This window comes from Macrotis lagotis, chromosome 1 (assembly GCF_037893015.1).
Source record: "Macrotis lagotis isolate mMagLag1 chromosome 1, bilby.v1.9.chrom.fasta, whole genome shotgun sequence".
NCBI classification, from domain to species: Eukaryota; Metazoa; Chordata; class Mammalia; order Peramelemorphia; family Peramelidae; genus Macrotis; species Macrotis lagotis.
The window spans coordinates 780,838,799-780,865,080 of NC_133658.1; the positions used below are offsets into that span (position 1 = coordinate 780,838,799).

The window sequence follows — 26,282 nt, forward strand, 5'->3', positions numbered from 1 at the left end:
CTTATAATTCCACAAAAAACTGTTCTCTCTAAAGTTTCTAATTATCTCATAGTTTCCTGATCCAGTGATCTGTTCTCAATCCTCATTCTCTTTGACCTCTCTTCAGCCTTTTACACTGTTGACTACTCTTTCCTCCTTGATAATAATCTCTTCTCTCTAATATTTTGGTATATACCACTCACTCTTGGTTCTTCTACCTATCTGACCATTCCTTCTCTGGCTCCTCTTTTGGGTCTTCCTCCAGGGTTTCTAAGGATTCTGTCTTTAGCCTTTTTTTCTTCTACTTTTGTATTACTTCACTTGGTGATCTCAGGAACTCTCATGGATTTAATTACCATTTGTAGGCTAATTCTTTCCTTCCCATACTCTCTACTGGCTTCTAAACTCACATCTCCAACTACTTTTCAGACATCTTGAATTGAATTTCTAGTAAATATTTCAAATGCAATATATCCAAAACAGAACACATTATCTTAACCCTTTCCTCTGCCCTCTCCACCCCCAACTCTCCAACCTTCTCTATTACTGAAGAAGGAAACACTATTCTCTCAGTCCCTGAGGTTTATGAACTAGGAGTTATCTTGGATTTCTCACTATCTTTCACCCACTCTATCCAATCTTATGGCAAAGTCTGTTGATTTTACTTTTATAACACCTCTTTTTTTGGGGGGGGGCTAGGCAATGGGGTGAAGTGGCTTGCCCAAGGCCACACAGCTAGGTAATTATTAAGTGTCTGAGACCGGATTTGAACCCAGGTACTCCTGACTCCAGGGCTGGTGCTTTATCCACTACGCCACCTAGCCACCCCATAACACCTCTTTTTTTAAAAAAAAAGTTTTTTTCCTAATCACCAGTAAAATTTTAATATATTTTTTCAATTTTGAATTCTAAATTTTCTCCCTCTCTTTACCTCCTCATTGAAAAAGTTAACGGTTTTATATAGACTGTATATATGTAGTCATGTAAAACATATTTCCATATTAATCATAATGTGAATGAAAATACAGACCAAAACAGAAACAACAAGAAAAAATAAGTTTAAAAGGGTATGATTTGATCTGCATTCATACTCCCAACAGTTCTCTGGAGGCAGATAACTTTTCCAGTCAATCATCATACAGTATTACTGTTACTGTATATGGTATTCTGGTTTTGCTCTCTTCACCTTGTATCAGTTTGTGTCTTTATAGGTTTTTCTGAAAGCATCCCACTTGTTATTTCTTATAGTATTCAGTCACAATCATATACAACTTATTTAGCCATTCCCCCATTGCTGGGCATCCCCTTGCCCTTCCCATTCCCATATACAACAATGAATTGATTTACTGCTGAAGAAAGTGAATGATAAACATCCATATTGACATTTTCTTTACAAATGGAACCAGAGTATATCATCTAATTATTGAGCATTTAAATATCTGCTTTATGTCAGTCACTTGAGCTTTATATTCCGAGACACAAGAACAAAATTAAAAGTCTTTGCCATTTAGAAGCTAACATTCTTGCAGTTATGAAAATTTAAGTTAAATTGAAGTGTGACATAAATTTTTCTTAGAAAGGCAAATAAATAATAGTGAGTGGAGTTAGTTTCATTGGACTTCCAAAGGCAAACTGTAGGACTCTTGAAACTTAACTCTCTTTTTTGCAGTTTCCAACACTGTACCCTAATATGGACAGTAAATATAGCAAAAAGGAAACATTAGGGACTTGATCTTATTCCAGTTTAACATTTGGAGAATTGTGTAATACTACAACAGCTTAGGGCAATTAATGTTTTAAACTTTGTGGGAAGGAAATATATATTGGAGAGGTTTGTAAATTATTTGGAAATGGCTTAGTGTATTTGTGATGTGACTAAAACATTTTTTATAGCTCTAGAATCTGCATAAGGAAATGTATTCAGAATAATAAAATCACTTTGAATCCTAAGTGTCTTGTTTCTTGGGAAACAAAATCTCTATTCATCTCTTAATCTCAGCTATAGCTCAGGCAAGGCTTTCTTTTTTTTTTAAACGTTAAATAACTAAATTTTTTTTGAACTGTGTAGTAAAACTAAAAGTACAGAAATTCCTATACTTGATACTTAATCCTTACAAATCATGTTTTATTAGAATCTATTTTATGAAGCAGTATAACTACAGTACAGTACTAAAAAGAAAGATGTGGGTCATGATGTACCACTAAGGATACCACTGAAATTAAAAAAAAAAAACCTTATCAAAAATATAATGGTTGACTCCAAAAAGCATTTATTGCCAAGGCCTACAAAAAATTGGTATATCTTCACTGACTGTAATTAACTTGAAGGTATGTTTATTCAAGTTAATTCAGCATGACCAATCTGACCCCTGTTCTTCAATGTTAAAAAAAAAAACAACAGAAAAGCCAAATAGATTTTGGTTTCAAAAAGTTCCCCAAACCTGAGCTCTACCATTCTTTTTCTTGGTTCTTTTCATTTTTCCCCAGAGTTTTTGAATGTAAAAATCCTCAGTGGTTTCTAGTCTGGAAGGCCCCAGATAGCCCTGAATAGCCCAAAAAAGAATTCCCTGAACTATCACTGACATTCAGCTTTGCTTGAAAACTCTGACTTGAAAATTCCCATGAAGGAGCCGCCCACTCTACTTTGATACCACGCTGATAGTTGGGACATCTCTCTGGTATTTCAGTTTCTTTCTGGGAACAAAGAAAACAAGCATAGCTTCTTTTCCACATGGTAGACTACCAGAAACTTGAAGGTGTCTCTTATTTTCTCAAATCTAACCCCCCTAGTTCCTTCAGTTAATATTTATAAGGTATGACCTATTTTCTTGGTTTCCCATTGATGAGCATGCTTCAGTTTGTATGTATTATACATTATTATATTTGGTATGCAGTATATAGAAAACTGCATGGAGTATCACCACTTTCATTGTGGAAACAATATATCATTGCAGCCTAAAATCACATTAGCTCTTTTGGCTTCCATGGTTTATTATTGACTTTCGATGGACCTTGCAGCCATTAAAACCCCCCAAATCTTTTTTAAGCTTGAATTATTTGTATAATCATATTTCTTTCTATACTTTTTTGATCTATATATTTTATTTATCTCTATTAAATTTCAGCAATTAGATTAATCCCACTGTTCTAGATTATGGAGATTTTAAAAAAGAAAAGGATCATTGATTTATAGTTATAATATATTTTAAAGGTAATCTAGTACAACCTCTACATTTTACAGTTCAAGAAATTGATTCTCAAAAAGATTAAATGCTCAGTGTTATAAAGACAAAGCAATAGAGCCAGGATATGAGCCCAAATTTTTTGATTCTAAGTACTCTGTCATTCAGTGTTTAGTTAGCCCTCTGTGTGTGTGTCATCTTCAGAGTTAATAAACATGCCATCTATTCCTTTATCTATATAATGGATTACACTAAGTAGGACCAAAGAGAAATATTTATAGTACTCTGCTTTAAACTCCTCATTGTCATAGCATAGGTGAAGTCTCATAGACTCCTCAGAATAATGTTTTTAAATGCTTAAAATAAAATACATAGGATTATAAAGTAAAGCAATTACATTGATGTAAAATTATCAAAATATATTAATACTGCAATTGTGGGGCTACTGGCCTTTTCTAAATCCTGAACCCAGAATATAGATGTCACATACAGTGCAGGTTCACCCACCTGAAGCCCTGAATGACATCGGAAGCCACTGTGCCTAGTTATAGATCCTCTTCTTATACTGTGTCTAGCCCCAGATGATCAGATCAGTCCTGGAAAGTAAGGACCCAGATAAAGGTGATAGATACTAGCTTTGCTTCTATCCCAGGAGATGTATTTGGCTAGTGGAATTAAGGAATTACTTTACTCAGTGAGCTTTTGTAACTCTTTCAATTTAGTCGTTTCTGTTCTTTTTTATTTATTTATTCTCATCTTGTACAAATGTTTTTTTTTACATTAATAAAATATTCTTGTTTACAAGTAAACAAAATACCCCTCCTCCCCCATGAATATAGATAGACTTGCTTGGGTGAAAAAAGTAAAGGGGAAAGAAAAAAAATTAAAATAAAAAAAATAATAGTAATAATTGTAGGTATGGCCAGGTGGCACAATGGACGAAGCACCAGCCCTGGAGCTACGAGCACCCGAGTCCATATCTAGCCTCGTAAACCCAACAATCACCCAGCCGTGGGACATGCAAGCCACCTGATCCCCACTGCCCTGCAAAAACCAAAAGAAAAAAGAAAAAAAAAGACCCAAAATAAAATAAAATAGAAATAATAGTAGGGGTGGCTGGGTGGCAGACAGAGCATTGGCCCTTGAGCCAGGAGCACCTGGGTCCAAATCCGGCCCCAGACACCCAAAGATCACCCCGCTATGTGGCCCCAGGCAGGCCATCCAGCCCCACTTGCCCTGCACCTTCCCCCAAACAATAATAATAACAAAAGATGTGCTTGAGTCTTTGTTCCAACACCAACAACTCTGTCATGGGTGGATCTCATTCTTTATGGTAAGTCCATCACAAAAGTTACTTCCATATTTTTCCAATGTTGCCATTGCTGATCGCAACTCCCTCCTTTCTTATTTCTCCACTACCATGTACTCTATTTTCTCTCTCCTTTCACTCTGACTCTGCTGTAGGGTCGTTGACTGGCTCAGCATACAGATCCCTGGTCCTGGGGCCAAGAAGCCCTGAGCCCCCATACCACCCCTTAAGCCCAGCATCCACCTAGCCCCATGGTCCTGGGCAGGCCTTCCAATCCCAGACCCTTGCAAGAAGTAAGAAAGAAAATGTGTTATATCTGACCAGTCTCCCCCCCATGGTCCATCCTCTCCTCCTTTATTCATATCCCCACCCCTTCCCCCTGTTCCCCCCTCCTTCTTACTCCAGATGTCTATACCCCATTGGGTATATATGCTGTTTCCTCTCCTAGCCATCTCTGATGAGAGCAAAGGTTCCCTCATTCCCCCTTGCCTTCCCCCTTCCATATCATTGCAATAGCTCATTGTAATAAAAAAAATCTTATGTGAAATATCTTGGACTATTCCCCCTCTCCTTTTTCTTTCTCCCATTCCATTTCCCTTTTTTTTCTATTGACTCCCATTTTTACACCATATTTTATCTTCGAATTCAGCTTTCTCCTGTGCTTCAACTGTAAAAGGTCTCTCTCTACCTGCTCTATTAACTGAGAAGGTTCATATGAGTATTATCAGTGTCATTTTTCTATGCAGGGATACATGCAGTTCTTCCTCATTAAGTCCCTCATATTTCCCCCCTCTCCTCCAATCTCCATGCTTCACCTGAGTCCTGTATCTGAAGATCAAACCTTCTATTCAGCTCTGGCCATTCCAAAAGGAACATTTGAAATTCCCCTGGTTCATTGAAAGTCCATCTTTTTCCCTGGAGGAGGACATTCAGCCTTGCTGGGTAGTTCATTCTTGGCTGCATTCTAAGCTCTTTTGCCTTCCGGTATATTGTATTCCAAGCCCTACGAGCTTCCAATGTAGCTGCTGCTAAGTCCTGTGTGATCCTGACTGCAGCTCCACGATATTTGAACTGTGTCCTTCTGGCTGCTTGTAATATTTTCTCTTTGACTTGGGAGTTCTGGAACTTGGCTATAATATTCCTAGGGGTTGGTTTTTTGGGATCTCTCTCTGGCGGATCGGTGGATTCTCTCCATTTCTATTTTGCCCTCTGCTTCTAGAATATCAGGGCAATTTTCCTGTAGTAATTCTTTGATAATGATGTCAAGGCTCTTTTCCTGATCATGACTTTCAGGTATTCCAATAATTTTTAAATTATCTTTCCTAAGTCTGTTTTCCATATCAGTTGTTTTTTCAATGAGATATTTTACATTTTCTTCTAATTTTTCATTTTTTTTGTTTTGAAGCATTGATTCCTGATTTCTGTTAAATTCATCAATTTCCCTGAATTCTATTCTTTGTCTGAAGGATTTGTTCTCCTCAGAGTTTTCTTATCTCATTTTCCATCTGGCCAGTTTTGCTTTTTAAAGCATTCTTCTCCTCAATAACTTTTTGAAATGTTTTGTCCATTTGACCTTAAGCTGGTTTTTAGCATGCTATTTTCTTCAGCATTTTTTTGGATTTCCTTGACTAAGCTGCTGATTTCATTTTCATGTTTTTCCTGCATCTCTCTCCTTTCTTTTCCCAGTTTTTCTTCCAACTCCCTCATTTGATTTTCAAAGTCTTTTTTGAGCTCTGTCATAGCCTGAGCCCAATTTCTGATTTTCTTGGAGTCTTTAGATACAGGAGCTTGTGCTTCCTCATCTTCAGACTGAGTATTTTGGTCCTTCTTGGGCTCATTTGCAAAATATTTCTCAATAGTCGTCTTTTTGTTTCTCTGCTTGCTCATTTTCCCAGCCTGGGCCTGGTTTGGGGGTGCTTCCTGAGCTTTTGGGGCACTCCCACAAGGGTCTCAGTGTGTGAGGCTCTGTCCTCCCTTCTGGTCTGTGAATGACCATAAGCGCTCCCTTCTGCCACGGGGCCGAGGTGGGGGCCCCTGTTTTCTATGGGGGCGCCTAGACTGGGATCAGGATCTGAATGTGGTCAGAGCCCCAGAGTCCTGTTCCAGGGGCAGAGGACAGAGCTCTGCAGTCTCTCTTCACTCCCCTCCCTCAACTCAATGGGCTCATGCCCTGGGGGCTCCTGCTTACTGGCTCCACCTGCTTCTGTTTCCAGCTCTGGGCTGCAGAAAGACCAAGCTGCTTGCTGTGTGCCCTGAGGGCTGGGCTCTACATGCTTGCTCTGGCAGAGGTCCCCTGCTATTCCCCCACTTTGTGCCTGGTGCTCCTCGGGGTGCAGCTCAGGAAACTCCCCCGCTGCTGTGAGCTGAGACTCCCAGCACCCTGGGGCTGCCTCCGGAAGGTTGAAATTCTTTCGCTCTGGTGGGCCACCCCTCTGGCGGGCCGCCCCTCCAACCCGGGGAGCAGAGCCTTTCTGCCCTTTTCCAGGTTACCTTGAGTAGGAGAACTGCCTCACTGGGTCCCTTTGTGGGTTCTGTCTCTCGAAAGTTTAGTTAGAGTCCTTAACTGATGAGTTTTATCAGAGAGTGCCTAAGACTCGATCCCTTCTTGTCACCATCTTGGCTCCGCCCCCAATTTGGCCCATTTCTGTTCTTTATGGAATTATTTTATTCCATATTTTTGTACTTAAAAAATTTATTTTGCAAGGCAATGGGGTTGAGTGACTTGCCCAAGGTCACACAGCTAAGTAAATATCAAGTGTCTGAAGTCAAATTTGAATTCAGGTCCTCCTGACTCCAGGGCCAGTGCTCTCTTCACTGTGCCACCTAGCTGCCCCCTATTTTGTACCTTTAAAAAACATTTTTTTTAAAATTTTTGCCATTACTTCTTTTTTATGAAAATTCCTGAAGATCTTCCTGTCCCTGACTGACTTTTTTTTTAGACTAGGTAATGGAAGCTGAAACCTGGGACAGACCTTAGCCTAAAAAGACAAGGTCTCCCACTGCATCAGGACTATTTCCAGACATCCTGACTTATATCTTGCCATTGGACCTAGTTGGCTCAGAGGAAAAAGTGGGGCTGGTAACTGTATATCTCCCCCTTCCCCTCCATTTAAATTCATTTTACTTGTAAGCCTTGACATTGCCTTCCTGACCTTCAGGAATGAAGGTCAAACAACAACAATCCCCTTTCCCATTTTGCTATAAAAACTCTTGGTTGTCTTTAGTAGTTAATAAATCACTAAACATTTATTAATTGCCTATTAATGACAGTTATCTTCCTAAACACTGGAGGTAAAAGAAAATGTAAAACAAACAAAAAAATCTACCCCATAACTGTGAAGAACTTGCCTTCCTTTGAGGGAAGATATTGTATAAACTGTAAAAAGCTATATATACAGCATCCTGTATATGGTGGGAGCTTAGTTGGGTCTTAAACTAGTACATGAAATCCAGGAGAAAAGGACGAGGAAGGTATGGGATAGAGTGATTGAAAATTCCTGGAATCTGGAGATAGTTTCTTTTTTTAGGAATCAAGAAGCCAGTGTTACTAGATCAAAGGGGAAGGGTATATGCTATAAGAAAATTATAAAGGTACATGGGAGAGGAGACAGATTACAAATGACTTTTAACATAAATAAATTTATATTTGATTTAGAATATAATAAGGAATCACTGGAGTTGACATCTGTTGAGGGAGGTTGATGTTATTAAACCTGTGCTTTAGGAATATCACTTTGGTAGTTGAATAGAGGTTGGACTGGAGTAGGGAGAGATTTGTGGCGGGCAGGTCAAGAAGATAATATAGCTGTGAGGTGATATTTGTACATGGGCAGTAACAATGTCAGAGGAAAGAAGAGAATATATGAGAGATGTTACAAAAATAAAATTGATAAGCCTTAGCAATAGACAGGACAGGTAGAAAGCCCAGATAATTTTGGGGATGGTGGTGACCTAGACTACCTGGACTACTATAGAGAATTCTGGAAGGGGGAGGTTTGGGGAAAAGATAATTCAGTTTTGGACATTAGTTTAAATTGTCTGTAGGACATTTAGTTTGAATGTCTAAAAGAAGGATGGTGACATGAGTCTGTAGGTCAGCAGAGATATTAGTATTGAATAAATTTGAGAATCGTCAGCAGAGAGATGTTAATTGAATATATGTGAATTGTTATCACCATGAGAAATAGTATAGAGGACGAAGAGAAAAGGACCCAAGATAGAGTTCTGTGAGATATTTACTGCGAACAAGTATGAAATGAAGATTCAGCAAAGGAGACTGATAGGAGGAAAACCAGCAGAAAGTTGTGTCTACAAAACTTAGTGTATATATCAATAAGAAAATAGTGACTTCCAGTGTCAGAGCCTGTGTAGAGGTCAAGAAGGATGAGGATTGAGAGATCATTATTTGGAGAGAGTAGTTTGGTTAAATAATGAAGTTGGAAGCCAAACTATAGGGAATTAGAAGAATAAAAAGAAAGGAATTGAGTCTTTCACCCTTCTCAGGGAATTTAGCCACAAAAGGCAGGAGAGATAAGGGAAGATAGTGGAAGTGGATGGATGAAGGGAAGATTTTTTTTTTTTTGAGTATGGGGGAAAATGAATGTGTTTATAGTCTGGAAGTAATAAGAAAGCTTGAAGATAAGTGAGAGGGTGGTGATGTTAGAGGATCAGTCTGCTGAAGAAGATAAAATAGAATGGGATCTTTTGAGAACAGGTTAGATTTGGTAAACAGAAGGACAAACTTTTCATATGAGATAGAGTTGAAGGAGGAGAAAGTGACAGAAGGTATCTGTGAAATGTGAGATGAGGAAGAAGAGTTCCTGGCAGATGGTTTCAATTTTTTTCAGTAAATTATGAAGCAAGTTTCTCAGCTGAGTGGGTGGGCAAGTAGGAACCATGGGAGATTTACAGAAGAGTAAAAAGGATTAGATGAACCACAATGATGAGTGGAATAATGATTTAAATAGAAAAGAGTAGAATTATCTTGCAGAATTGAGGACTGACTTGAGTTATTGTAACATACCTCAACTGGTGGTCCCATGATTTTTTTTCTCTATTGCTTAAGAACATGAGTGATCCAAGGCTGAGGCTTGACCAGGCAAGATGAGCAATGTATCAAGGGGAAAAGGAACCCAAGAGATGAGGGCAGTATAGAGTTAAATGAGTTTCCCTAGAGATAGAATAGTGAAGGGAGGTGAGTATAGCTAAGTGCCAGGGCAGTAATCTGGGAGAGAATGAAAGGTTGAAGGATTGGAGATCTTGATATGAATAAAGTACTGGATTTGGGGTTGAAAAGCAGAGGGAGAGTTGGCATAGCTAAAAGATTGTGATAAGATAAAGGAAACCTAGAGTTCACAAACACTGAAGTATTTGTTAGTGAAGGCAAAACTGAGAATATGAACATCATTGTCATCATTGCATGTGTTGCTGAGTTGGGGTGGAGGAAGAGGATATGTGAAATTAGTAATTTGAGAAACTGAAGTTGCAGTGTTTGAAGAATATCAGTATTTAATCAGTATCCCTAGAGTGAGAACAGAAATCAGCAAGGAGAGGCTGAACAAGGCATTGAACCTGTTGAGGAAAGAAAAGCAATAGCTGCTAGAATGTTGGGTTGGTAGAAATGGATTGAGAGAACCTCAAAGGAGGAGAGGTTACTGAATCCTGAAGGTGGTGGGAAAACCAGAAAGTGGCAGTGTGGATCCAAGTTCAAGGGAATGTGTAAAAGTATAGCTATTATTAGAAAAAGTAGCCAGGGATTATAGTTCATCAAAACGGTGAGAGCCAGAAGGCATTGAAAGGAAAAGATGTAAGATGAAAACTCCTTTTGTGGTCCATAGAACAGACAATGCATAGTTCAGAGTTTGAAGGTGTACCTAACTTTGAAGTGTTTTGGGTAGGCATGAGGGGAGGTTGGGAACTTAAGGGGAATAGTAATACTGGATGAGGAATGTGGTTTGAATGATGCTTCATGCGTGTTCAAAATGACTAAGATGGGGAACTCTCAGTATGACCTGAAGGGAGCTTGATAATAATTATTAAAGAAAAAATTTAGATAGATTTTTCAATGTCCATAATAGGATTTTGGCTTCAAGCCATACTTCATTATTTCCTACATTGCTCTCATGGCATTACTTCATAGAGTGCTAAAACTTTTTTTTAACATTTATTTAGTATTTTAATTTTCCCCAGTTACATGTAAAAACAATTTTAGCATTCATTTTTCAAACTTTGCATTCCAAATTCCGTCTCTTCCTCCCTTCTCACTATCCCGTATTGAGAAGGAAAACATTTTGATATAGACTGTGTGTGTTCTCATGTGAAATCTTTCCTTAATAGTCTTGTAGCTGTCTTGGTTTGTTGCATTGTTGAGAATTACTACGTCACGCATAGCTGACCATTTTACAATATTGTTGTTACTTTTACATAGTACATTTCATTTTGTATCAGCTCATGTAAGTGAGCATATCTTGTTTATCGTTTTTTATAGCAGAATAGCATTCCATCATAATCACATATTATACAACTATTCCCCAATTAATGGACATCCTCTTAATTTCCAATTCTTTGTCACCAGAAAAGAGCAGCTATAAATATTTTTTGTCCATATAGGTCCATATTTTCCTTTTTTAGCTTGTTAATCTCTTTTGGGATATAGATCTAATAGTGGTATTGCTAGGCCAAAGAGTATAATGCTAAAACTTTGAATTAAACCTATTACCTACCCTTCAATCTTCCTTTCTCCTCTTTTTTTTTTTTAGTTTTTTTTTTGCAAGGCAAACAGGGTTAAGTGGCTTGCCCAAGGCCACACAGCTAGGTAATTATTAAGTGTCTGAGACCGGATTTGAACCCAGGTGCTCCTGATTCCAGGGCCCGTGCTTTATCCACTACACCACCTAGCCGCCCCTCCTTTCTCCTCTTTAACCATACTTTTCCTTTATTTAGAGTTCTCATAATCTCTTTAAACACTTCATATTGTCTTTTTCCTTGTAATCTTTTGTTTTTTAGTAATTCATGTCAAGCTTCTACCCTTCTTCAGTCTCATTCCTATGTATGACTTTAGACTTTATGAACTTAAATTTTCTCTGAATTCTTGGGCACTAAGTCGCTTCTAAAATATATGTTCTTACAGTGTAACTTTTCACTATTCTTCTTAAATCTGTCTTTTGAATAATGTATACTCTTATGTTACTATGTTTTAGTTCTGGATTATGTCATGTCAAGTCTGAGGCCATTAATTTCTTTTTTTTAATTTACATTTATTTTTTATTAAAGATATTATTTGAGTTTTACATTTTTCCCTCAATCTTGCTTCCCTCCCACCTGCCCCCACAGAATGCACTCTGTTAGTCTTTACTTTGTTTCCATGTTGTACCTTGATCCAAATTGGGTGTGATGAAAGAGAAATCATATACTTAAAGAGAAGTCTAAGAGGTAACAAGATCAGATAATAAGCTATCTGTTTTTTTTTTCTAAATTAAAGGGAATAGTCCTTGTACTTTGTTCAAACTCCACAGCTCCTTATCTGGATACAGATGGTACTCTCCTTTGCAGACAGCCCAAAATTGCTTCTGATTGTTGCACTGATGGAATGAGCAAGTCCTTCAAGCTTGAACATCACTCCCATGTTGCTGTTAGGATGTACAGTGTTTTTCTGGTTCTGCTCATCTCACTCAGCATCAGTTCATGCAAATCCCTCTAGGCTTCCCTGAAATCCCGTCCCTCCTGGTTTCTAATGGAACAGTAGTGTTCCATGACATACATATACCACAGTTTGCTAAGCCATTCCCCAGTTGAAGGACATTTACTAGATTTCCAATTCTTTGCCACCACAAACAGGGCTGCTATAAATATTTTTGTACAAGTAATGTTTTTGCCCTTTTTCCTCATCTCTTCAGGGTATAGACCCAGTAGTGGTATTGCCGGGTCAAAGGGTATGCACATTTTTGTTGCCCTTTGGGTGTAGTTCCAAATAGCTCTCCAGAAGGGTTGGATGAGTTCACAGCTCCACCAACAGTGTAATAGTGTCCCAGATTTCCCACATCCCTTCCAACAATGATTATTATCCTTCCTGGTCATACAGGCCAATCCGAGAGGTGTGAGGTGGTACCTCAGGGAAGCTTTAATTTGCATTTCTCTAATAATTAATGATTTAGAGCATTTTTTCATATGGCTATGGATTACTTTGATCTCCTCATCTGCAAATTGCCTTTGCATATCCTTTGACCATTTGTCAATTGGGGAATGGCTTTTTGTTTTAAAAATATGACTCAGTTCTCTGTATATTTTAGAAATGAGTCCTTTGTCAGAATCATTAGTTGTAAAGATCGTTTCCCAATTTACTACATTTCTTTTGATCTTGGTTACATTGGTTTTATCTGTGCAAAAGCTTTTTAATTTAATGTAATCGAAATCATCTACATTAATTTCTTGAATTAAACTTTGGTGATCACCCAGTTTAGTACTTTGACATCTAGACATGGGTGAAGTTGTTTTATTATAATCCTTCTTTCTCCATATTGTCTGTTGTGAATTATTGACTTTCTACTAATACCTATTTTCCTGTGCCTTGTTTGTTACTTTATATTTTCCACTATCAATTGATCATTGTCCAAATCTGTCTTTATTTTCTGATCCTTCTTCCTTCAATTGTTAGCAGTGCTAAAAATATCCCCTTAAAGCTTCAATTTCTTGCCCAAAATTCAAAAATTTTTGTATTGAGTCATTTGTTGTGGATAGTTGTATTGCTGTGTGAAATGCCTTTGTTGACTCACCATTATGTTAGAAACAGGCCAAAGGGAGGTAGCATTATTCCTCATGGTTGATGCCCTTATAGCATATGTCCACCCCTAGTCTCTCCAGTCACCACAGTTCTTATCTTCTTCCTCTGAGTAATACTGGAAACACTTTAGCTGCTGGCATTTGTCTCCACATTTTCTTTCTGGCACCCTTAGTAGGATGTCATTCTACCAGAGTTATAAGTCCATACTACCTTTGTGATGGAAATGGTTTCTTAATCTTTGCTATATTATATTGTTTTAAAATATTTTATTTATATTTTAAATTCTTTTTGCAGACTTCTTCCGATACATTATTTGAGTATTTCAGTAATGGAAGACAAGGCCAAAAAGGAACCTATTTTGAATAAAACATTTAGGCTATTGCATAATAAAATTATATGGAACAAGAGTGAAGAATATGATATTAATATTTCTAGATGTCATATTGGAAAATGTTTCACAAAAGCTAAAATAGCTAATTTTAATATTTTATTTTTTCAATTGACAGGCCGAAGTTCAATTTCAGAATTCTTTCGCATTATGAATAGACAATTTACAGAGACAGAATGGAAGACAATCAAAACCTCTGAAGATGAATGGACCCAGCTGGATACATTTTATAGACATTGGGTATGCTTTTATTCTGCTTTTGATAATCAGAATGTATGTAATAGAGACCCTATTATTCCAGATAAAAATTGGAAATTAAAGTATTTCAGATTATCAGAAGTTCAGTTATTACTTGTTTTAAATGAATTATCAGTTACAGTTTTGAAATTATTATTTTATACAATATTTTAGGATAATTGGATTTGATACCATAACATTTGACCTGTATTTTGTTGAAGAATGAAATCTTGCATTATTAAAGATATAAAACATGGTGTTCCATATGTCACCATTTCTAAATTGCTTTGTTTTTTCTTGAATCATATGAATGATATCCAGAATGTGTTTAGCTCTATGCTGTTTCTATGAGAGCAGCAAAATATTTGTAGGAATATTGTGTTTGGGGGAAAGTAATGTAGCGTCATAGAACCAAATATGTAGGGCTTACAATTTTATATTGTTTGAAACAATATTTTTTCTGCCAAATACTCTAACTAACTTAAAATCTTTTGATATTTTAGGCACTAAAAGAAAGCTTCTTAAAAGCCATTGGGGTTGGAATAGGATTTAAACTACAAAGAATTGAATTTAATATATCCCCACTGCATCTAGAAGTAGGCAAAGTATATAGACAAACAAATATGCTACTTGATGGAGAAGAGGAAGAAGACTGGATATTTGAGGTAAAGAAATCAGATTTTTTTTTCAAGAATTTTCTCAGTTTTAGCATGGTTTAAATAATTTGAATTACCATGTATATTAAATATTATATCACATTTTCCAAAAATAAGTACATTACAACTTCTAGTAGTTTGAACTTTGACTATTGTACCTTTTACTCTGTTCTTATTCTCTGTCAGTTTGGCTTTTTTTTCTGCTTCCTCACTTGAATAAAATTGCTCTTTTTAGAGTTATCAACACCCTCCTAACCAAAGTGCCTTAAACCTAAACCTTTAGTGACTTGAAGACATATTATACCATTTTCTTTTCTGTAAACATACAGTATACTTTGCCTGGAACAGGGAAGGTACTTAATAAATGACTGACTGGCCGACTTTTATGCCTGAGATAGTTTACAGTTTTCCATTTGCCTAGAAAGTCCTTTTCTGTGCCACCCTCCGACCCCACAATCTCTGTTTATCAGAATTCTAATGATCCTTCAAGATTCAGATCAAATGCCACCTTTTTCCATGAAGATTTCCCCTTAAGGTCACAGTGTATGACAGATGATTTTGTATGGCAGATGGTTATCTTATAAGGCAATTTTCAATCTCTGTACTGCTTTTATCTTTCCCCTTACTAATTTACCAGCGAGTATAAAAACCCAAAACTTTGTCATCTTTGCATATTTGTCTTCCAAAGATTAGTTCTTTTCTTATGTCGGATGTTGATGAAATTTTTTTAATTGAATAATTGTTCCTATGGGATATTATGATTAAAATCAAAGTAAACTGAGGTCAAAAGTTCTAAGCATGATCAATTAATTTGACAAAGTGTATATTTGCTAATAGAGTCTCTGGCTTCTTTGAAAAGCTAAGACCCCCAAATCAGGGGGACAGTTCTCTTTTATGAACAAGAGAAGAAGAAGCATCTAGAATAAAAGGTAGCTTCATAGATGGGGAAAGCAATAATAGGTTACAGTGTCTGAAGAATTATAAGGAATAATATGATTGGCTGGAAATTAGGAATAGGGCTCTAGCATTGACCCTTCTTTCTTATTGTTCATTATTTGAGTTCATCTGCCAGAACGGTTTAGTAAAAGTGGACTAGACTATCTCTTACAAACCAGATTCCTTTGCATATGCCAAATTCTTTAAGGATAACAGATTTCCTTGAGGTAAGACTAGAATAGAACATAACTCAGATAGTGAATTGCAGGAAAGCTGACTTTTCAGACTTAACTCTGAGACGAATGAAGCATGAATTAGTTACAAAAATATCATCAGTATTACAGAGTAAAATCAGTAATAAAATAAAATCAATTTCATTTTCCAAATTATCAGGAGCAAAAGACTAATGTTGAAGATGGATGTCAAAAATGGATAATATCATCATAGTAAAGATTCTTTATAATTAACAATTTGATGTCAAACTAATTACATTTTTGACTGATATAAGTAATAAATATCAGGAGAAAGTGTGGCCATTTGCATTTTACTTTTTTTTTTCAGAGAAATATATACTCAGGTTCTGATTGTTACTAATTACATTTAGAGCATTTTTAATTTTGTGTCAAATCAAAGAAGAATTAGAATTTGGTTTTCTGAAAAGACTTAAAAAAAGTAGTTTTGCATCAATTCATACCTGTAGTAAAATCTCATCTCTAGAATTGAAAAACATAGTAAAACTTGATGAAATAAAACATATATTTACAGGATACTAATTTTCAAACTTTTCTTGCCACAATCTCATGAGAGGAAATATCTGTTGTTTTCTATGGCCCAAGGTTGGGGAAGTCATTTGAAGAAAAAATCTTTTTCAAATTCATACTTGTCTTCCTATTGTGATTCTCCAGATACTTATATTGTTATTTTTATGAATCCGGGGTATCTTTAGTCTAGACTTCCCCTGCACTATTGCAGATTGCAACTCATGTCAGATGTTCTCATCTGATGTGTCTCTTACTCATATCCTTCTATAAATCCTCTAGAAAGCATGTGTATATATATACATATATACACGATTTTGGAGATCTTACTCCAAGTATATGTGTATATAAGAAATCAGCCCCTTTCTCTTACATGTGCTTTTCCTTGACAGCTACTTGTAATTTTTTATAATTTTATGTGACTTCGTGTATGCAAATAATTTTTAGAGATTTTCACCAACCTATATAATTTTATAGGTCCTATGTGTTTTCATTGCTATGAGACTAATTTGCAATTTTAATTCATCTAATATCCTGGCGTTTCATAATTTACAGTCATATTGAAATATTGGGAGAATATTGATAAAATAAGAGTTTGGAGGTCTATAGCTTTTCAAATGTGACTTACACTATTTAATTCTTCCTATTAAATTCTGAGCACAGGACAGTGATCATCTGCCGGGTCTGTTGAAGATGAGAGGAATAAATCTGTTGTCCTTTTAACTACATATTATAATCTACACAATATACATTTTTCATTTGCTTACTTTTTCCTATATGGATTGCTAGGTCGATCTCTTGAGTATCTTTTCATCTGATAGAGGAATATTAGATTTAGTTTGCCAGAGGTCAGTTGGTACAGTTAACACAGCAACAGTCTGTCACCATTTTAAGGCAAGTTTTCCACTGGACATCACATTAGGATACCATCCATAACAATGTTGAGTCTTTTAGGAAATAATTATCTCTTTCTTTTATGGCTTGATAATTAGAGAAGTATCTTAAATATGCATTTTATATTTCTTGGTTTTTCCAGGATTTTTCCATAGCTTACCTGAATATTGAATTCAAAGATAAACACTACTCTATAAGAAAGATACCATGTAAGCCTTAAAGAACAGTATGAATATGAGTTATGAAAAATGAAATTTTATACCTTAAGGAACCTTCTACATTTTTCAAAGGCTGTTGCTTTGCAACTTGCAAGATGACTCTAAGATTTGCCTTGAGATGAAAAGGAAGATCTTAAAAAGGACCCTTAAAATGAATGGCAGGGAAACAGTAAAATTGGGAAAAAATAATATAAAAAATGGAGTGTTTGCTGTACTGAAGTTGTTTTTAAAGTTATATCCCTTTATATAATACAGTTTGTTTTGTTCAGTAAAGGTTATTTGTCCTAACAATTAGTCACACTATGTCATATTTTTAGTAATATTGAATAATATTAGATAGCTATATTATTGTATATTTTAAAAATTATTTGGACTCAAATATTATCATCCTCAAAAAGTAAAATAATCTTGCTGATTACAAGACTTGTAGAGGTATTTGAATAAAATAAATGAGCTTAAACTGGCAAACTAAATGGGATTTTTTTAGGTCAGTTTCAGTTTTAGTATCCCCAGCTTTTATGGACATAAAATCATATGGTTGGAAGAAGAGACCTTTGGAAAATATAGGCCTTAATTTTTTTCAGATGACTTAATGCTAACCTTTTGTACAGTAACTCTGGGAGTGTACATTAGTAGTTAACTTTGAAAAATCACAACTTGTAACAATGCAATATGTGACCTCCTTAGGTTAATAACAGAGTCACTGAATAATATCCTCTGCTTTTGCTCTTTAAAAGTTCATCTGTGCTTTTGACAAAGGATGAGTGGACAAGACGAAATTGACTTTGGACATCAGAATAAAATTCTATCTTAACTCACAGTGGAGATAAGAAAAGCATATAAACTGAGCAAGGCATTTTTTTTTTAGGTTTTTTGCAAGGCAAACGGGGTTAAGTGGCTTGCCCAAGGCCACACAGCTAGGTAATTATTAAGTGTCTGAGACCGGATTTGAACCCAGGTACTCCTGACTCCAGGGCCTGTGCTTTATCCATTATGCCACCTAGCCACCCCTGAGCAAGGCATTTTCGATACATACATAGTGAAGAGAAACTAGATGATTATCTTAAAACAGTTGTCTTGTATAAAATAAATAAACCACATGCAAGAATTACTGGTTTGAGAAATTCCACACATGCATTTCAGCTAAACTATCTTCCTGTCGGATTTTTTAAAATTTATTTAAGGCAATAGGGGTAAGTGACTTGCCCAGGGTCACACAGCTAGGCAATTATTAAGTGTCTGAGACCAAATTTGAACTCAAGTACTACTGATTCCAGGGCTGGTGCGCTATCTGCTATGCCACGTAGCTGCCCCTTCTGTCATAGTTTTTAAAAATAGTGTTTTAGTTGAAGATTAAAAGGTTGCCTTGCTTCATGTTTTCTAAAATCAAAAACCTTTTTCAGAAATATCTCATGCTTATTCTCAGGTCAGAAGATAGCCTGTCATTTAGTGTATAATTGTTATACATTTGCCCCAAATACTTTATATCTGAAAAAAACTTAGACAATTTTCTTAATATTAAATGATAATTATATGATCACATTTTAAAGCATTTGCTTTTTTTGTTTGTTTAAACCTACTAAAATATTCTTTGTAAATATATATATATATATATATACATATATATATGTATACACACACATACACACACACACACACACACACACCTGGTATATGAAAAAGAGGTAAATCAACTTTATACATATTTCTCAATTTGAACAATTATTACTTTCTATTTATATAGATTATTTTTGTTGCTAGTATATTCTAGTATCATCCTGACTTTTTAAACTATGAAACTAAATAGCTAATTTATGGTGTTTTATGACCTTTTACATTTTTATCATACTTATTCAATAATTTTCTATCTTTTAAAAAATACTGCCATTAATTTTCCTTATTAAGCTTTTCTTCTTTATCTCATTTCATGATACTATTAAATAGTAAAAAAGAAAAATGTTTAATGGAAAAAAGGAAGATGAAATATGTCTGCTCTTTTTAAAATAATTTTTTTCATATTTAAATTTAAACACTGTTATTGAAGAGTATCTTAGAAAAAAATTTTCTAAATTGAAAGTTCTATTTCATTTTTAACAATCTTCTTTAGTTATTCATAGTCTTTTCCCCTTACAGTCTCAACATCTGCTGCTTTTAATTTGCTTTTGTTTTTCAGTACAGAAATTAAGAAAATTAGGAACACAAGTCATTATTATGAATTTCCATTCTGTTTACATGTTGTAGTATGCTTAACCAAAGTCAAATGAGTATACATAATAATGTATACTATTTAAGCAAACATGTACAACTTTAAACTTGCTAAAAGATCTATTTATTTGCCTTTTCTAGGAAAGCAGATTGGATGAGTACCATCATATTGCAGTTGCTCTTAAGAAACCAGATGGGTTAGGACCACAGAATCTTCAAGTAAGATATGTAATCCTTTTTATATAACTTTAAGCAGCATCAGTTAGTATTGATTTTAGTTCTTTTATGATGGGAATAAATTATTAATCTATGTCAAGTTGGGTATTACTCTTTTACAGTTATAGAATTATTTATTTTCACTTAGTTTTATTTTTAAACCATGTTTAATCAAAGATGTTAAATAGAATATTTACCAAGTAATTCATGTTAGAATACATGTAGTTTAATTGCTTTAAAATTAATCTATTAGAGCATCATATCTTGTGACTACTACCATTTTAGTACCTATAGTGGTGAGTTCTTATCTCACTGTTTTGATTACAATAGTCATTAAATTGAAACTGGGTAAATAGTAGGCTAATCACATATTTAGTAGAAAAAATGAAATATTCATTCTGAAGGTGGAATTTTAAGTTCTGAAATTACTACAAATACTGTTGTATTAAATGCAATGATGGCTTAGTTCTATAATAGCATTATTTTGCTAGTCCTATGTTTCTCAGCTACTCTGTTTCTTTCCATTAGTTTTTTCAGTTTTCATCAGTCCAGCTTAGTTAAACAAACATGATCTTAGCACTTTTGGCATTCTGGTACTGCATATATAATGATGAAAAATGATACAGTCCATGCCTTCTAGAAGCTTATAGTTGTATTAACACGGGACAGGGGACAGAGAGCCGGATAAGATGGACAAAATTCAATAATAAAGTAGTATCATCATCATGATGTGTAAAAGCTATCACATGAGAAATTTTCTACCAGAGATTCCCTAATCTTACCATCTGGTTTCTCCCAGTGTTTTTAATTTTGGCACTATATTCACTGCACAATAAAATAATGCTATCCAGAATCCCATTTGTTAGGTCTGTGTCCCAAGTTTCTAAGATGTGTCCTGATTTCAGGGAATTGAATAAGTTTCTAAAGAAGCATTTCTTGTTGTTATATAAGTAAATGACTTTTTGTTGTTATTCTTGATATGCAGTAATTCTTAAAATTCTACTACATTATTGATAAAGTTGAATTTAGTTTTCTCAGATTATGATTTTGACATTCTTTCTTAATTGTACATCTTAAAATAGTATGGATTTAACAGTAAACCTCTTAACATTTTTAGGTTCTTTCTCAAGACCATCCTGAGTTCACTTTTTTGACATTTGAAGATTTGGTAGCATCTGCTCTTCCTTTGACACTGGAAGATTCTTCTTACTGGGACAATTTTTGCTCCAAACAAGAGGAACCACATCGAAGTAGTACAAGTTTGTGAACAATGCTCAAGAAACAAAAAAAAATGAAAAGTGAGGACTTTAAAAAAAATTGGAGTCACCAGAAAATAGGCAATTGAAGAACTCCTATGGTATGAATGGTAAAAAGAAGACATGAATGTAACATGTGACTTTGAAACAGACTTCTGGTATTACTCATACCAAGATAGGAAAGTAATATAAGTTCATTGTTTATATTGCTACAACTAAATGACTTTGTGTAAATTGTTTAAAAGGATACTTTGGTCAGTAAGCAAGTAAGCACCTACTATGTGACAAACAGATGCTATCTGCTAAGGATACAAAGAAAAAAATGCAATATTTCCTATTTTCTACTGGAATAAATAAATATTTCCTTTTTTGTAAATAATGTCATTATTTACTTTTAAGCATTCTTTTATGAGTTGCCCATGCAAATCATATAGGATAGTAAAATATTTTTCATAAATTAATTAACAGGTGTTGACAGTCTTTACATATATTCCAAAGAGAGATTTTAAAAATCAGGCCATTTTAGCACATCTGATCCTTTGATCATGGTATTTTCCTATCTGTACTACGTACACTACCTTACAAGATTGTTATGAAATTTAAATGAAATGATGTATGTATGTAAAGTGTTTTGGAAGCTTTAAAGTATAATTCTCCTGCTAGTTATTATTAATTTGTGTTTGTCATCTCTACTTTTTTCAGATTTTTCTTGTTTTAATTTGTATTTTTTTGATTCTTAGTGATTTTGAATTTTTTTCAGATAACTGATGATAGTTTGCATTTTCTGTTTTGTAAACTATTTGTATTCTTTAAACTACTTAATCTAATAGAATGTCATAATTGGAATTTGACAAAAGATTAAACTCTGAGGTAGATATGTGAGCAAGAAAACATTTATTAGAAAGGACATACCACTTGTCTTATAAATGGGCCAGTTTCTTGCCTCTCTTTATACCAAAGATCTCAAAGAAAAGAACAGTTCCCCTTTTATAAAGTTCTGAGGAGTGCAGAATAAAGAACAGTGCAGTGTAGATGACATCATGGAATCAAGGGCAGCATGATTGTTACAGAACTAAGTTGCAGGGAACAATATTATCGGTTCGAAGTTTGGTAATGGGAATGGCAGTGATTCCTTTTCTTCTCTCATATATCTAAGAAGTTCTCATTGTTTGAGTCCAGATGTAAGATAGCAGCCTAGTCTTTTGGACAGCAAACCAGAGAGCCTTGAAGCTGGTGGAGTAAGAGTTTCAGACTTCTCTGTTTTACACACATTTCCTAAGCTTAGCAAAATTACTTGAGGCAAGAAGGGCTGGATTTTAAAACTTAATGCATTGCAGGCCAGATGAAATCTGAACTTCGTTCATAGAAAAAGAACTATGGTTTAAACAATGATAGAGCAAAAGCAGTTATGAAACAAAATCAATTATAAGAATAATCAATAAGAAAATTTTACAGGATCAATCTTAATCTTCTAGATTGGCTCTTAATTTTAAAAACTGCCTTAAGTCCTTTGATGTCACATTTTATCAGAGGTCTTTAATGCACTATTTTTTCTCCCTCAAACTTATTTTTAAATATACCTGCATGGATTCTATTTGTGCAAAAAGTTTAATATTTTGTATGATATAGAATGTTTGTATAATTTTCATCCACCTATCTGTATATAAATTTTTTCTCACAATTATGAGAGAGAACTTATTCTCTAGCTTTTTCTAGTATGATTTTTGTGATTTTAAGGTCTTTTTTATATTATATATTTTATTGATTTTGAATTTATTGTGGTATTATTGTATTTTGCTGGTTCCAATCCTGCCAATTTGCCTAATAGTTTTTGTTGAATGGGCCTTCTTTATTCTTGGAATTTGAGGAGAAATAATTGGCAGTTCATTAAGTGTGAGATTACTGTGCATTTGTTTCTATGTTTACTTATACTATATAATCAGTTCTGCTAATCAACTGTTTTATTTTTCAGTTTACCAGATCATTTTGATCATTTGGGTGAATTGCTCATGACCTGTAATTTCTAATTATCAAACAACCCAAAGAAGTAAATAAGAAATTTCTCACCCTTATTTCTTTGTAGAAGTAGGAGACTGTGCACATGCAATGTCAGCTTTTTTTATGCATCATTTACTTTTTTTCTGAACTATATCTTTATTTCTTTCCCTTGTTTTAAGGTAATATCTCTCTGGGTACAGATAGGGAGAGGGATATATTGAGAAATGTAGGTGAAACAAATGAAAAAGATAACAGTAAAAATTTACTTTAAAAGTAAATCTGAAGTTGAGTAAGTCTCATCATTACACTAGAGTAATTGCTAAGTCATTTGTCAAGTGAAAGCTTTTTTTCAATTGAATCAGGATCAAAGGTATGAACCAGATGTGAACTGTCTTGGACATCTCTGTTCAATTACTACATTATAGCTGGGTCTGACAAGAAGTCTGTTCAGTTTGGTTTAAGGATTTGGTAATGCCTATTGGGGCTTTTATAAAGCAAGAAGTTAGTTGGGATGCAAGAATTCAAGTATCTGAAATGCTTAATGACAGACTCTTTTAGCACCCAACAAGGAATTACTTGAGGAAGGAAAGTGATTAGGTCTCAGCAGCACCAGCCTCCTTCATCTTGGCCTCCTCTCCCTTCCTTCCCCTTTGGAGCACCTTATGAACTTCTTTGGACCAGAGAACTTGGACTTGTTCCTTGCTATCCTCTAGTAGTTGCCATTGAAGACAGAATGAATGGGATGAAAAAAGACAAATTCAAGGAAGTAGAAGGGGCCCAGAAGAGACGTCAAACCATACCCAAATGAACATCTTCAAGGAGTTACATTAACCCTTTGGTTCTCTAAATTTGAGCCCATATTCTCTTGGACTCTTTACTTGTTTGTAGAAGAATGTATCACAGGCTCTGGGGAAGTGGGGTCGATATTTTTATTAATTCTTTTGTCATTTTAGTAATTACACCTTTCTGAAAGCTAGTTATCTGACTAATTGATAATCAGTTGATAATTGATAATCAGGGAAATAAGCATATCTTTAGAAGCTCATGAGTCATAGAATTAGAAAGTATATCTCCTCCCGCAGCCCCTATTATTTCCTCATGGTTAACCCTGAAACCCTGAGAGAAGTATTCCCTGAAAACTTGACCCTTTAATAGCAATGGAAGTTGAATTAGTAGCTGCAGAACATGAGCTTATATAAATATTGTTACATATTGTTATATATTCAGTCATTTTACTTTCTAGTTCTTATGAACAAATACTTAATTTTGTTGAAAATTTTTCTTAATAAAATGTTTTGATCATATAATTAATATTTGTTGTTTTTCTAATGTTGAACCATACCTGTATTCTCAGTATAAATCCAATTTGATATCCATCTACCATCTCGTTCTCATATTTCTATCATTTCTTTGCTGACATTCTATTTATAATTTTTGAATAAGTATTCATTAGTGATATTGATGTGTAGTTTTCTTATTCCTTCTTGCTTTTTATATCAGGAATATATTTCATAAAAAGAATTAGGTAAACTGCTTATCTTGTTTGATTTTTGAGAGCAATTTATTTGTCAAAGAATGATTTGTTCTTTAAATGTTCAATAGAATTCACTTGAAATTTTTCTGAACCAGGAAGTGTCCCCCCCCTTCTCTTTCAAAATTAACTTATGACTTGCTCAATTCATGTTTCTGAAATTGGGTTTTCTAATTGTATTTTCTTCTTCGTTAATTTGTTTATTACGTTTTACAAAAATTAGCAAAATAAAAATTTAAATAGAAAAATGGAATTAGCAAAGAAACACACACACACAGACATATATTCACCATGTATGTGTGTGTGTGTGAGACAAGATTTCATTAGTAGAGTTTATTGGTAACTGTTTTGTATGATATTCCTTTTTATTAATAAACTTTTTCAATTGTAAAAATCCATTTTTCCTCATTACATTTTCATCTGAACAATTATATTAATTAAAAAGAAAATAACAGATTTGAGTATACAATTTAAATAGCTAGAAAAATTAAGTTAAGTAAATATTAAAAGCAAAATGTGAAATATAAAACAATCAAAGAATCAAAATAAATGTAGAAGAAATAATGAAAATTATCAAAAGCTACTAGACCTACCCTATATCACAAAAATGAAAATGTAAATGAACATATAATCATGTACAAAAAAGAGAGGCAAAGATATAAATACTAAGGGCAAAGAAAAACTAACACACTGGCCATGTCCAAAATTTTTTTGCTTCATTGTGTACCTTGATTCCTTCATTTCTCTGTCAGGAGATGAGTAACATGTTTCATCATGGATCCTCCAGAATCATGATTGATCTTTTTTTAAACTTTAAATTTTTAAAATTTTTTTATGTATTTTCATCCATAGGCACATGAATATTTTTCAGTTACAAAATTTCCTTCCACCCTCCTTTCTAACCCCCTCATGATTGGTCTTTGCCTTCATCACAGTTCTTAAGCCTTTCAAAGAAAGGCTTTTTCTTTGTATTGTTTTTGTTACTGTTTGTACAAGTTTTTCCATGTTTTCCCAGAAACCATTTTGTTCAAAATTTCTAACAGCACAATAGTATTCCATCACAATCATATATAATTTTCATCTATCCCCATTTAATGGGAATTCCTTTAGTTTTTAGCTCTTTGTCATCACCACCCCAAACAAAAATAAATAATCAAATAAATGAAAAAGCAAGTACATACATACATTCATACATACATACATACATAAAAGGAGGAGGTATAAATATTTTTGCAGGTAGTAGTTCATTGCCCCTCTTTTTATTAAAAGGGTTTCTTTTGGGGTATAGATCTAATAATATCAATATCAAGGAGTATATACAATTCAATGATTTTTTAGGTATAGTTGCAAAACACTTCTAAGATAGTCTGCCTGGTCACTGAATGATCAGTGTGCCAGAGCAAGACTTGAATCTGGGTTATGAGGTTTTCAAGGACTGCCACCTAGCCACTAGGCCACCTTGCCTCTCTTTTTAGAAGATTATGTTCATTTACATTTTCATTTTTGTGACATAGGGTTAGGTCTAGTAGCTTTTGATAATTTTCATTATTCCTTCTGTATTTATTTTGATTCTTTGATTTTTTTTTTACATTTCATATTGTTTTTAATATCTCCTTAATTTAATTTTTTCTAGCTATTTAAATTGTATACTCAAATCTGTTATTTTCTTTTTTATTAATAAAATTGTTCAGATGAAAATTTCTTCCTATAGACTTTATATTATACAGCATAAATTTTGAT

General features: G+C 34.4%; 1 protein-coding gene across 2 annotated transcripts in view; it reads left to right on the top strand.

Annotated features, from left to right (window-relative positions):
- Positions 1-24,401, top strand: part of AASDHPPT (aminoadipate-semialdehyde dehydrogenase-phosphopantetheinyl transferase) — a 51,617-nt gene extending 27,216 nt beyond the window's left edge. Inside the window, exons 3-6 of one of the 2 annotated variants that reach the window (XM_074216594.1) lie at positions 13,756-13,877; positions 14,378-14,539; positions 19,683-19,760; positions 20,875-24,401. In XM_074216594.1, the coding sequence (XP_074072695.1) occupies positions 13,756-13,877; positions 14,378-14,539; positions 19,683-19,760; positions 20,875-21,024 (512 nt within the window). In that variant the 3' untranslated portion in view covers positions 21,025-24,401. The remainder of the gene's footprint in view (positions 1-13,755; positions 13,878-14,377; positions 14,540-19,682; positions 19,761-20,874) is intronic. The other variant, XM_074216595.1, reaches the window with a different exon arrangement.
- Positions 24,402-26,282: the final 1,881 nt, after the last annotated feature.